At 43.0% G+C, this 12,635-nt stretch overlaps 1 protein-coding gene across 1 annotated transcript; it reads left to right on the top strand.

Annotated features, from left to right (window-relative positions):
* Window positions 1–10,092: 10,092 nt before the first annotated feature.
* Window positions 10,093–11,037, top strand: LOC129079104 (olfactory receptor 2W3). The gene has a single exon (XM_054584078.1). The coding sequence runs from the start codon at window positions 10,093–10,095 to the stop codon at window positions 11,035–11,037; it is 945 nt and encodes a 314-aa protein (XP_054440053.1).
* Window positions 11,038–12,635: the final 1,598 nt, after the last annotated feature.

The following is a 12,635-nucleotide window of genomic DNA, read 5'->3' on the forward strand; positions in this document are numbered from 1 at the left end:
GAATACATATTTTAGAGTAGGGATTTCTTAGAGCTGTGATTCAACTAGTTTGACCTAGCTCTTTACTGGTTGTAAGAGCTCAAACACTATCAGCTACTTAACAGTTCCTATACCTGGAACAATGATATTGATCTCATGATGTTATGGTAAGTATTTAAGGCCATGATTATTATGATTGGTTAAAATTCAACTTTCCTACTTCATTTAAATATAAAGATGATGATGATTAAACAATATGCGACGTATTTAAAAGTATATTCTGTATGTTCCCAACAAAATTCTTGTCATTGAAGGCTAACTTTGCCACTATATTTTTGTGTATCTCTATCTAATAAATATTTGCTAACCAAGTGTTAAAAGTGCTAAATTATTTGAATGCTAAATAATGATTAACTAATGCAAATTTGTTTAATGTTATGCTAATACTTTTGCTAAAACTTTAATCCTTCTCTAACTCCACTTGGAACTGTACAGTGTTTGTATCTTCCAGGGGGCTTTTTTATTTTATTTTTTTTACTAAAATCTTTTCACTTACTTTCCAATAACATTATTAACAGTCTTCCCCCTAGGTATTTTCATAGAAAACTGTTTTCTAGATGTTTTGCATTTGGAGGAGCATTATTGAAGACTAATAACTTTAGAAATGGAGCAAGCTTATCAAAATCCATTTCCAGATGGATCTCTATTACTTATTGATGAATCCTGGATTCCGCTAAGATTTCTATATTCATGTTTAATACACTTACGTGTGATCCTAAGCAGACATTTCCACTCTCCATCTCTCATTTGCAAACAGCAGTGATAGTAACATACCCTTGCATCTCTCATGCTATTTTACAGACCATGCACGCCTTAGGCCTGCCCGTGCATGATCTGGTTAGGGAAGAGACACATGCTCTGGGTCTCAGCCCATAGCTGTCCATCATCAGGGGTTAGCAGCTGAGTGCTCATGTCACGGCAAGGCCAGTCCTGAGTAACAGGAGTCATGATGTAGAACATGAACCCAGAGCAGGATAACACCTTCTTCCTGGGAATTGGGCAACACAGAGTCATCAGGGTGAGATCCCACTTTCCTGGGGGCTCCACCCTTCAGGACGAGGAAGCCTAATGGGTGGGAAGGGGACCAGCAGCACAGGCCTCCTACCCACTCCAAGGCATGAACAAGGATCCCAGAAATGCCACCTCAACCTTGAAAGCTAGTATCCTGGTCTCCACTGTCTCCCTTGAATCCTTGCATCTAAATGTGCATTTTATTGTAATGTATTTTACTCAGTAAACCAACTTAAGTCTTCCTTCAACCCTTGGATTCAAAGAGCCACAAAGCTTTGTGCATCTTCTAGTATGACTGTTCTCCTTCCCATCCCAATCCTAAAAGGTCTCTAATGTTTTTCTCTGGATTTCTGGTTCACTACAAGTAAAATCCTCTAAATCCATATTGATTTCCTGACCATCCTTTTACTTTATTCTTCATTGTTTCTCCTGAACACTGGACTTCTATATTCAACTGTCCACTTGTCATCAAAGTACATTTTTAAGTCAACATATCTAAAACTTGGCCCTAAACTGCCTGCCCCTAATGAACACATATGCATGCACATACCCAGTCTTTTCCATCTAAGTGGATAACCACTACATTCTTTCAATTGATCAGGTCAAAAATCTGGTTTGTCTCGCTGTCCCACATTCAGCCATCAGCAAACGCTGTTGGCTCTCCCTTCATAGCATCACCAGAGCCCTGGCAGCTCTACCTCTGCCTGCTGCACCCTTCGCCAGAACGGCCTTCCTCTCCCTGGGGGCTACTGTCTCGGCTTCCTAACAGTGTAATCCTGGCTGCACTCTGGCCCCTTACATCTATTCTCAATGCGGCCGCTGGGCTCATCCTTTCAGTAATGCCCAAGACAGCAGTACCATTGCAGTGGCCTCTCATGCAACTCAGAAGGAAAGCCAAAATCTTACAGCGAGCCCTCAGGTGCTACAGCGCATGAATGCAGTTTGTTATCTGATTTTCGTCTCCCTCTTCTTCCCCTTTCCATGCCGCGGCATCCAACCCGGCATCGCTGCTGACCGCTTCCCACCATCAGGTCTCTCCCAGCCGTGCCCTCTGCCTGCAGCGCCCTTTCTCCGGGGTGTCCTCTGCTCATTCCCTCAATCCGTCAAGGCTGCTCCAATCGGCCGCTCAGTGAGGACTGTACAGCGGTCCCCGACTCCAGGCCCACCCTCTCAGCGCCCTTCGCCAGTCCCAGGGGAAGCGCCACTTCCCAATATGTTGTTTGTGAACTCGTAATGGGTTCCATTGCTGTAGTATTCACGAGTTCATTTCGTTTGGTTGGCTTTGGGGTTTTTGGTAGAATGTAAGCACTGCGGGGAGGAGTCTTTGCCTGTTGATAGCAGCATGTTTGATATTGCCCAAGCACCGCAAACACTGGTTTGTCGTTGTATCACTCACTGCATACTTGCTGTATAAATAAATGTGGTGTTGCTAGGGTTTCAGAATTAAATGACTGAGCTGAAAGTGTTTTGTGAACGTGGTATCATTATTATTTGTAACTCATCACTGATCCATAACATTTAATGTCAAGTGCTAAATGAGTAAAATCAATTAGGTACAGAGAAATTTTGAATGGAAGGCTGCGTTTGCAGAGGTGATGAAGTCTGGTGATTGGATGAACTGCCGTGTCCAGGCCTGGCCCCGCAGAGCCATCTGTAGCTTTGATTCCCTATGGCAACACAATGATATCTTGACTCACACATTGCCTCAAACACACACCACACGCCACCTCTCTTACACTTGCTAGAAACATGGGAACAGTTTACAAAATTCTATGGACTAAAGCGGTTTTTTAAAAAATTGGCTCGTAACCCATGTGTCCCTCTCTACCTGAACTTCACAGCAGTGCCACCTCCTCTCCTCGTCACCACTTCCTTACGACTGTGCGTTCCTCTGGGATTAGACATCAGACTTTTTCTAGCCCACATTGTTTTAAAGAATGGCTAAAAAGCCGTGCCCTAGCATTAGGGCCCAGTTTCTCTGTCTGCAGTTTATCAGGACCGGGATGATTTATTTAAATCTAGTTAGATCGTTTCACCCACTGCCACCCCACGATGGGTTGACTGCTTTCTGGAGTCATTAACTAAACAGCTGATCATTCGAGCGTGCTGGGAAAGCCTGGGGAGCAGGGTGCTGGGGGGACAGCACTCTGTGGAGCTGCTAGGGAGCAGGCCCTAAAAGAGCTTCATCAGCTCGCAGAAAGAACGAAGCTACTTTAGAACAATGGTTTCAGCCCTTAGCATCTTAAAGGCAAATGAATTGGGACACTGAGATTAAAACCGCCTGCTCTCCACACACTGGCCCTTTGTGCATGTTTCCAGGGCGCCGCTGCCACCGCGTGAGGGAGGGGCAGGGTGAGGTGCGTGCGGTCCGAACGCACACTCTCCCATCTACGGGTTCTGCTCCCCCGCCTGCCAGCAACATTCTCCCGTCCTGATTCTGTGACTGTCTCTACCCAAAAGTACCCAAATAATTGTTTTGACCTATTCCTTAGTCAATTGACTCAAACAAGTATGGTTTTGCTCTGATGTTGCTTGGTTGATTGCAAGAATTCTATTTCTATTCTTTTTTTGTACTATATTATTATTTAAATTTTCAAACTTTTGATATCGTAGTTGCCTCTGCAAGAACATTAAAACAGCTCCTGTATACACAATCAGATAAATCAGGGATTCATGATACTTGCTCAATGTCCTCTTAGTTTTTGAAACTGAAGAGATCAAGTAAAACAAATAAACAGACTCATGGACTCAGAGTATGGTGATTACCAGAGGGAAGGGGAGGGTGGGGAGAGGAAGCAGAGGGTGAAGGGGGAATAAATGGTGACAGAAGAGACTTCACTTGGGACGGCGAACACATAGTACAGTATATAGATGGTGTATTACAGAATTACACATCTGAAACCTGAATAATTTTATTAACCAATGCCACCCTAATGAATTCTATTTAAAAATTTTTTAAAAGAAAGTAAATAGATGTGAAAAGAAGTATAAATTGACATATACTGACATCTTCCTTTAAAATCTCCCAATAAAACTAAGTGAGTAAAATAAAATAGTTCACCCTGTTAGCTCCTTAAATTAATAATAATAATATTGATCAATGCATCTATAAAATTTTTCCACCATCTAGGACAATGGGTTATTTTTTATACATAAAATTCTTTTAAAAAGTAAAAATACTATATTTTCAGTAGATATAAGGCAGAAAAAATAACACAGTCCTGTTCTAGGTGGAATGGGATTAATTGTGCTTCAGTTGTTTCTTAGACATGTAATAATTCTTGGGAGCAAGGGAAAGGAGCAAATGGCCCAGCAGTACTTATGTTTATGAAACAACGATGGAGTGAATCCCAACTTTGCTTCCGTGAAGTAAAAATCCTTACTGTATCAAGGGACAAATTCTCATGGTCCTCATTTTCTGTCTGGGCCCCATGGGATCGGAGGCGATGCCTGCCCATGGCATGCCTCAGGGTCTGTGCTAACGACCCCTGTGAGTTCCCAAGTTTCCCTGGAGTGCAGGGCTGTGGATGACCTCAGACCACGGTCGGGAGCCCTCTCCAATCTTTCCTTGGAAAGCGACCTCACTGGCGGTCATCGCCTCACCCCTGCACAAATACCATGGTCTGTGGCGTTTATAGAGGCATGGGCCGTGAGCAGGAGAGGTGCCTGCATTTTCTCCCCACGTGCAGTCACAGTTGGTAGAGCATCTGCCTAACACAGGAGGGGAGAAGACACTGCATCCACGGGGGTCCTCCAGCTAGACCTGCACCTTCTGAATTCCAACTTTTAATGGTACCTGCTAGCACGCAAGTGAAAATCGTGAGTGGATTTCTGGATTTAGTAGTGCAATTAATAAGTTTGTACTTCTCCATTGGTTTGTTAAATTAAAAAGCCATATGGAATGCCTCAAAAGAACAGAAAAATAGAAAATGAGGAACATATTATTTGCTTTTGGGAAGTTTATGGATTATGACAGATACATTAAAGCACAAATCTACATACAAACACATATATTACAAATTATGTTTTTTAATTATAGCAAGACAAATTTACCAGTATAAAATCATTTTTAAAGGATGAGATATAAAGTTGCTGAAAAGAAAGAAAAAATAAAAGCTTTTTTTTATTGTTGACACTACGGCAGATGTTCCCTGTCTTTCCCTGCTTTGCCCCCCTTTACTCAGCCCCAGCCTGCACCACGCTGTTACCTGTGTTCACGGGCTACGTGTGTACGTGTACAGGTTCTTTGGCTCATCTCTTTCAGTCCCCATCCACCCCTCCCCTCTGATATCTGTCAGTCTGTTCCATGTATCCATGTCTCTGGTTTTATTTTGTTCATCGCATTCCACATATGAGTGAGACCATATGGTATTTTTCTCTGACTGACTTATTTCACTGAGCATAATGTTCTCCAGTTCCACCCATGCTGTCGCAAAGGGTAAGTGGTCCTTCTTTCTTTTTTTTATAGCTGCATAATATTCCATTGTGTAAATGTACCACAGCTTTTTTATTCACTCATCTACTGATGGGCATTTGGGCTGTTTCCAGAACTTGGCTATTGTAAATGACTCTGCAATGAACACAGGGGTGCATATATTCTTTCTGATTGGTGTTTTGAGATTCTTAGGATATATTTTCAGAAGTGGCATTGCTGGGTCAGTGGCAGTTCCATTTTGAATTTTGTGAGAAAACTCCATACTGTTTTCCACAGTGGCTGCAACAGTCTGCATTCCCACCAACAGTGCACTAGGGTTCCCTGTTCTCCCCATCTTTGCCAGCACTTGTTTGTTGATTTATTGATAGTAGTAGCCATTCCAGCAAGTGCGGGTTGATATCTCATGGTGATTTAATTTGCATCTCTCTGATGATTAGTGATATTGAGCATTTTTTAAAATGCCTATAGGATATCTGTATGTCCTCCTTGGAGAAGTGTCTATTTAGATCTTTTGCCCATTTTAAAATTGTGTTATTTGTCTTCCTTGTGTTGAGTTGTAGAAGTTTCAAATATACATTTTGGAAATTAACCCCTTATCAGATGTATCATTGGTGAATACGTTCTCTCATTCAGTGGTTAACCTTTTAATTTTGTTGATGGTTTCTTTCGCTGTGCAGAAGAGTTTTAGTTTGATGCAGTCCCATTTCTTTATTTTCTTCCTTTGTTACCCTTGCCCTGGGAGATATACTGGCAAAAATATTTTACATGAGACATCTGAAATTTTATGTTGGAGAAAGAAACATTGAGTTCTCTTGGATGAACATGAGAAAATGGGATATAAGATTTGAGTTTCATTTTGGAAAAAACCCCAACAAACCACAGAAGGTGTTAGCAGCCTCATGCGGGCGATGGGGAATTGCCACTCAGCTGGGAAGATGTAGCCCTGCCCTCGCTCTGAAAAACATGGGTCTTGCTTCCTGCCATCTGGCATTGTAGCCACATATTTTGTGAGTTTAAACCGTTTAGTCTTCAAGATTAAAAAAAATCTTTGGAAATAAGCTGAAATCTTTAATCTTGAGCCCCGCCCCCCCGCCTCCCCCGCACTGAAAAAAGTACAGTTCTTTTAGCGGTGATTGCCTGTGGGCACTTCTGAGGTGAGACGGCGCATTTGGGGGCAAGAGGGTTCACACTGTTTGTCCCGCTCCCACAGGGAGAATCCGTCTTACCTTTGCTGCACCATGAGCGCCTGCCTCCACGTCCTGGAGTGAAACGAACGCTCGCAACGCGACAGTCCCCCCTGGTGCAGGCGAGCCGCTCTGCCCTCGGCATTTCCACCCAGAGCGAGGAAGAATCACGAGTACTGTCACTAGACTCCTTTCCTGCCCTTCTATGAGTCGCCTGCGTGGGCGCGAGAGCTCCGGGCGCCCACGCTCAGAGCTGGATGCTGCCCTCGGATTTTCCTAGCGTTGACCCGAGAACAGTAAATGCTTCCCCGCGTTAGGGAGGACTTGAACTGCAACGTTAAGCAGTTAATCGTACATTCTTTGAACTTCTACAGGGTGCGCATGCAGACACGGCGAACGCTGCCCCGTCCCTCCCCGCACCAGGCGGGCGGTGGCCCGCCGCACGGCACGCCTCCGGGGCGCCCAGGGCGAGCGCCCGGCGCGGCCAGGCGGGAGCGCAGACGCCGCGGGCCCTTGGCCAGGGCGCCCCCGGCGGGAGCGGCGGGGCAGCTGGGCAGGCTCTTAGCCCTGGGCCGGCGCACAGAAAAAGTAAAACTGATTACAGCAGAACTTAAGGGGATAAAATACCTGTCCCTTCCCAGAACCGTTCAGAAAGTGAAGGCCTAGGGTACTGCGCGTGAGGGACCTGCGCCTGCCGCCCGGAGCGGATTGCGCGCAGGGCTGAGCCCGCAAAGCCCCGGGGCGGCCCGCAGGGAGTGGAGGCAGCTCTAGGCTCGGGGCCCGCAAAATGCCAGCTGTTCGGATGCACGACCCTTTCAATCGCCTCAGCCTCCCCACCGAAGAAGTCATTCTGACTCCGCAACAAAGTGCAGAAAACAATTCTGGAGACCAGAAGGCAGGTTTTATCCGGAGAATCAAAACTCACTCCCTGTCACTGTTCCACTCATATTCAGCTCCGCTGTCTACTTTTCTCTGATTTCACAGAATTCACAACTTTCTGATCATGAAATCGTGCAGCAGTTTGCTTTAAAACAAAGATGTTATTATGGTGATCGAGAATTTGTTTCAGTCTTTCTTCCTAACTTCCTGTCTTTCTTCCTAATTTTCTTTCTTTTCAGTTTATTTTTTAAATGAATTAAGGCCGATCCGTAAACAAACAGTAACAAAGTTAAAATGACATATGAATAGATTTAGAAACAAAACAAAATAACTCTCAAGAAAATTTCTATTTTATTGTACTCTAACAAAATGCTTACATTTTTTTAAGTTTCATAATAATTAATGATTATTGATTACTACTTAATAAAGAATTATGTAAAAATGAAGTTCTCAAACTCCATCTCACTCTCCAGAAATGTCTTTTTAACATATCAGTGTACATTTTCAGGTATTGTATCTATTTTAATGTAAATATACATACCTAGAGCGGTTGTGACCAAAAAATGGGGCCACACTGCATATCATCTCCCCATATATTATATTTTGTTTTCCATTTGTTTGAAAGTAATAAGACCTTTGGGAAAAATCATATACATATACTTATTTCCATTTAGAAGTTGTTTCTAGTTTATAAAGTTGACATTATTTATTAATCATTTCTATAACTTTAAATACATACATTGTTCTGAACTATCCATTTCAATGAATAATCTTTTTCTAAGATTCCTCCACATTCTATTCTGATTTAGATTCCTATCAAGAGTTCAAGAGAATTGGCGTATTTCCCTGCACTTACCACATTTAATATTTATCTATTTAAACAGGTAAATCTATCTTTACATTTATATTTTAATTTTATATCCTTAATTATCAGTGAAGAAAATTCTAATATTTTTTTAGCTGTGTTTTTACATTAGTTTTCCTGTAAACTATTTCTCTTCAAGTCATAATTATTTTTATTTTGTTCCATATTTTCTTGACAGTTTCTTAAAAGTATTATTAAACAAGGTAGCCTTTCAATTGTCATGTTGAATTTCTCTGGTATTTTAATTATTCTTTATACTTTTTAGTGGTGTTTCTAATAGCATAGATTTATTAAAACATGCATATTTATTTGTACTTTGCTCTATTCCTTCGGAAAATTGCGACTTGCCCAGTGAGAACTGTCTGAGCCCAAGATGAGCAGGGAGAGGGAAGGGCACCACTTTGGTGCTCTCTTACAATACTAACATTTAATGCTTAAATATTTGAGTTACTGATTTTGGTGAAAGTAGTGAATGAGTGATTCACACTCCCTGACTCCAAATGCATTTCTGATTATCGTGGTTTATTATATTTTCAAAGTCTGTTTTAATCTATGCTAAGGATAGTTTCTCCTCATCAGACTGTATTTTCCTTCAGATTTCCTCTGCCTAGTCGCATGGGCCTAGTTTCCCATTCCTTGTGTATGACACACGAGCTTCATGCAGCGTACTTTCATACCTACCAACTTTTAAACTAAAAATATCAAAGCATATCTACAAAATAAATAAGGTAGTTTGAAGATTACCATTTTAGATGAGAAGACGAGGCTCTCCAAGCCTCCTAAGTGCATCCCTCCGGCCAGTGAATGGTAGCGGGAGACCCGGGCCGCGGCGGGCGGCGCTTTCTGTTGATCCCTCTATGTTGGCTGTAAGGCTTGGGCTCTATGTCCTCAAACAGGCTCTTTTTGAAGGTGAAGAACTCTCAGCAATGCAATTTGATAGAGGTTTTTGCACATGTATGTAAATTATTGCATTAAAGTTGCATTACCTCTTACAAAGCAGCATGTAGTACTTTGGAAGAAAAATATATATACTTGATTTCTTAAAAACCAGATCCAAGAGAGAAAGAGAGAGGGAAGGGGAGAGCAGAGAGAGAGGGAAGAGAGAGGTTAATTCTATGTGTACATTGCTTTAGTAATATTCAATTGTCTCATATATTATAATTTATTTGGGTACTTGAAAATTACCTCAAGACTAACGGTCAAATGAGTGAGATGTGTCTTTAAGTTAAAGAACAAATAAAGTATTCTGCATATAATAGATATTTCCTAAATACTATTAATTAATTATTCTGGGATTCCATTTTGGGTCTTTGAGGTTTTAGCAGGAGCTCAGGAACTTGTGTCTCAAGAAAAATCAATGTCTGGGCCATGGCAGGATTGATCTTCTTGTCACTGGAATTAGAGGCAGCACCAGCAGTGAAGGATGAAGACTTCAAATGCTGTTTCCTTGGTTCAAAATCAGCTCTGCCTTTTCTAGAATATGATCGTTTGCTTAACACACATCTGCCTCAGGTTCCTTCTCTGTAAGTCTGGGGTGGTAAGACTGTCAACTTCATATCACCGTTGTTGGGGCTAAATAACTGTAAAAACATAGAGGAACACCTGGTTCCTAGTAAGTACTGCCTTACATTGTCTGTTACCATTATTGGTATAAATATTCCTTTTCAGGTGCAGTAGATATGGATGGAACCAATGACAGCACCCAGGGAAATTTCATCCTTTTGGGGTTTTCTGACCGCCCCCATCTGGAGAGGATCCTCTTTGTGGTCATCTTGATTGCGTATCTCCTGACCATTGTGGGAAACACCACCATCATCCTGGTGTCCCGGCTGGACCCCCAGCTCCACAGCCCCATGTACTTCCTCCTCACCCACCTCTCCTTCCTGGACCTCAGCTTCACCACCAGCTCCATCCCCCAGCTGCTCTATAACCTGAATGGACGTGACAAGACCATCAGCTACGCAGGCTGCGCCATCCAGCTCTTTCTGTTTCTGGGTCTGGGCGGTGTGGAGTGCCTGCTCCTGGCTGTCATGGCCTATGACCGGTTTGTGGCAGTCTGCAACCCCCTGCACTACCTGGTGATCATGAGTCCTCGCCTTTGCATGGGCTTAGTGTCAGTGGCCTGGGGCGGTGGGGTGGCCAACTCCCTGGCCATGTCCCCTGTTACCATGCACTTACCGCGCTGTGGGCGCCACAGTGTGGACCACTTCTTGTGTGAGATGCCTGCCCTGATCCGGATGGCCTGTGTCAATACAGCTGCCATCGAGGGCACTGTCTTTGTCCTGGCGGTGGCTATTGTGCTGTCACCCCTGGTGTTTATCCTGGTCTCCTACGGCTACATCATAAGGGCTGTGTTACACATTCGGTCAGCCTCAGGGAGGCAAAAGGCCTTCAACACCTGCGGCTCCCATCTCACCGTGGTCTCTCTGTTCTATGGGAACATCATCTACATGTACATGCAGCCGGGGAACAGCTCTTCCCAGAGCCAGGGCAAATTCCTCACCCTCCTCTACAATATCGTCACGCCGCTTCTGAACCCCTTGATCTACACCCTCAGAAACAGAGAGGTGAAGGGGGCTCTCAGGAGGCTGCTGCTAGGTGGCAGAGAGGTGCGAAAGGAGTGACGGCGAGTGGGGGAGGTGGGCATGTGCAGCCTGGCCGTCACCCCCTTCAGGGATCGCGCTGTCATTTGAGACTATTCGGTTAGATCTGGTCTTGACCTGTGCTTCCCAATGTGGGTGTCTTTTTCGGGTGGGTGTATGAGCTGTTTCTGTCCCAACATCACGTATTTTAATGCATAACTGCACAACACACATCATTAAAAAAACAATCCCTCTAGCTGAGCTATGAAGAAGGTCCAAAGAATAATATGAGATAAGCAGTTATAAAGATGAGTTTCCACAGCTTCTGCCAAAGTGCCAAGAAGACCATTGTTCTTAATCTGAGTTTTGCTTTTGTTATTAAAAAAATATTTAATGACTCTCTGTATTTTAGTCAAAGTGATCACAATTTGATTACTTTTCTTAGCTGACAGCCATCAAATGTGGAAATTCAGCAAGTTGGGTGTTTCCTATTTCCCAAATTCACATCCAAAGTCTTTCATAGAAACATATGCTTCTTTTCTACCATTTGTTCCCAGACTTTGACATTTCCCCCAGAGTCTAGTGTAAGATTCTGAATAAACCAAGAAGTTACCTATAATGTGGTAGGTGGTTCATTTAAGTCTTAGAACATGATCACCCCTCAGGCATGTATTTATTTTATTAGTGAGAAGGGCCTACTCTTTATTAAGTTCCTGCTCTGAGACAGGTGCTCTTCTTCATCTAATCTTCTCTGCATTTGTTGGAGGTCATCTGGGTCTTTTTATTTTTTTAAAACATATTTTATTGATTATGCTGTTATAGTTCCTATTTTCCCCTCTTGCCCACCTCTGCCTGCTACCCTCATTCCCTCCAGCGATCTCCACCTTTAGTTCATGTCCATGGGTCATACACATTTCTTCTTTGCCTTCTCCCTTCCCTATAGCATTCTTAACCTCCCTGGGTCTATTTTGTACCTAACAATTTGTAATTCTTTCCCTTTAAAAAATTTTCTTAAAAAAAGATTTAATTTAGTTTTAGACAGAGGGGAAGGGAGGGAGCAAGAGAGGGAAATATCAATGTGTGGTTGCCTCGCACACCCCTGATTGGGGACCTGGTCCACAACCCAGGCCTGTGCCCTGACTGGGAATTGAGCTGGCGACTATTTGGTTCACAGGCCGGCACTCAATACACTGAACTACACCAGCCAGGGCCCATTTGAACTTCTTAATCCCTGCACCTTATCCTCCATTCTCTTCCTTCTCCCTCCCAGCAGATAACCCTCCAAATGATCTCCATATCTATGATTATGTTTCTTTTCTGCTTGTTTGATAGTTGTTGATAGTTATGAGTTTGTTGTCATTTTAATGTTCATAGTTTTGATCTTCGTTTCTTAAATAAGTTCTTTTAACATTTCATGTAATAACGGCTTGATAATGATGAATCCCTTTAGCTTAAATGACTGGGAAGCACTTTTATCTGCCCTTCCATTTGAGATGATAGCCTTGGTTTTCATCACTTTGAATACTTCTTGCCAGTTCCTTCTTGCCTGCAAAGTTTCTTTGAGAAATCAGCTGACAGTCTTACAGGAACTCCTTTGTAGGAAACTCTCTGCTTTTCTCTTGCTGCTTTTAAGATCCTTT

This window comes from Pteronotus mesoamericanus, unplaced genomic scaffold, assembly GCF_021234165.1.
Source record: "Pteronotus mesoamericanus isolate MK-2021 breed Mesoamerican mustached bat unplaced genomic scaffold, CSHL_Meso_final contig_752, whole genome shotgun sequence".
NCBI classification, from domain to species: domain Eukaryota; kingdom Metazoa; phylum Chordata; class Mammalia; order Chiroptera; family Mormoopidae; genus Pteronotus; species Pteronotus mesoamericanus.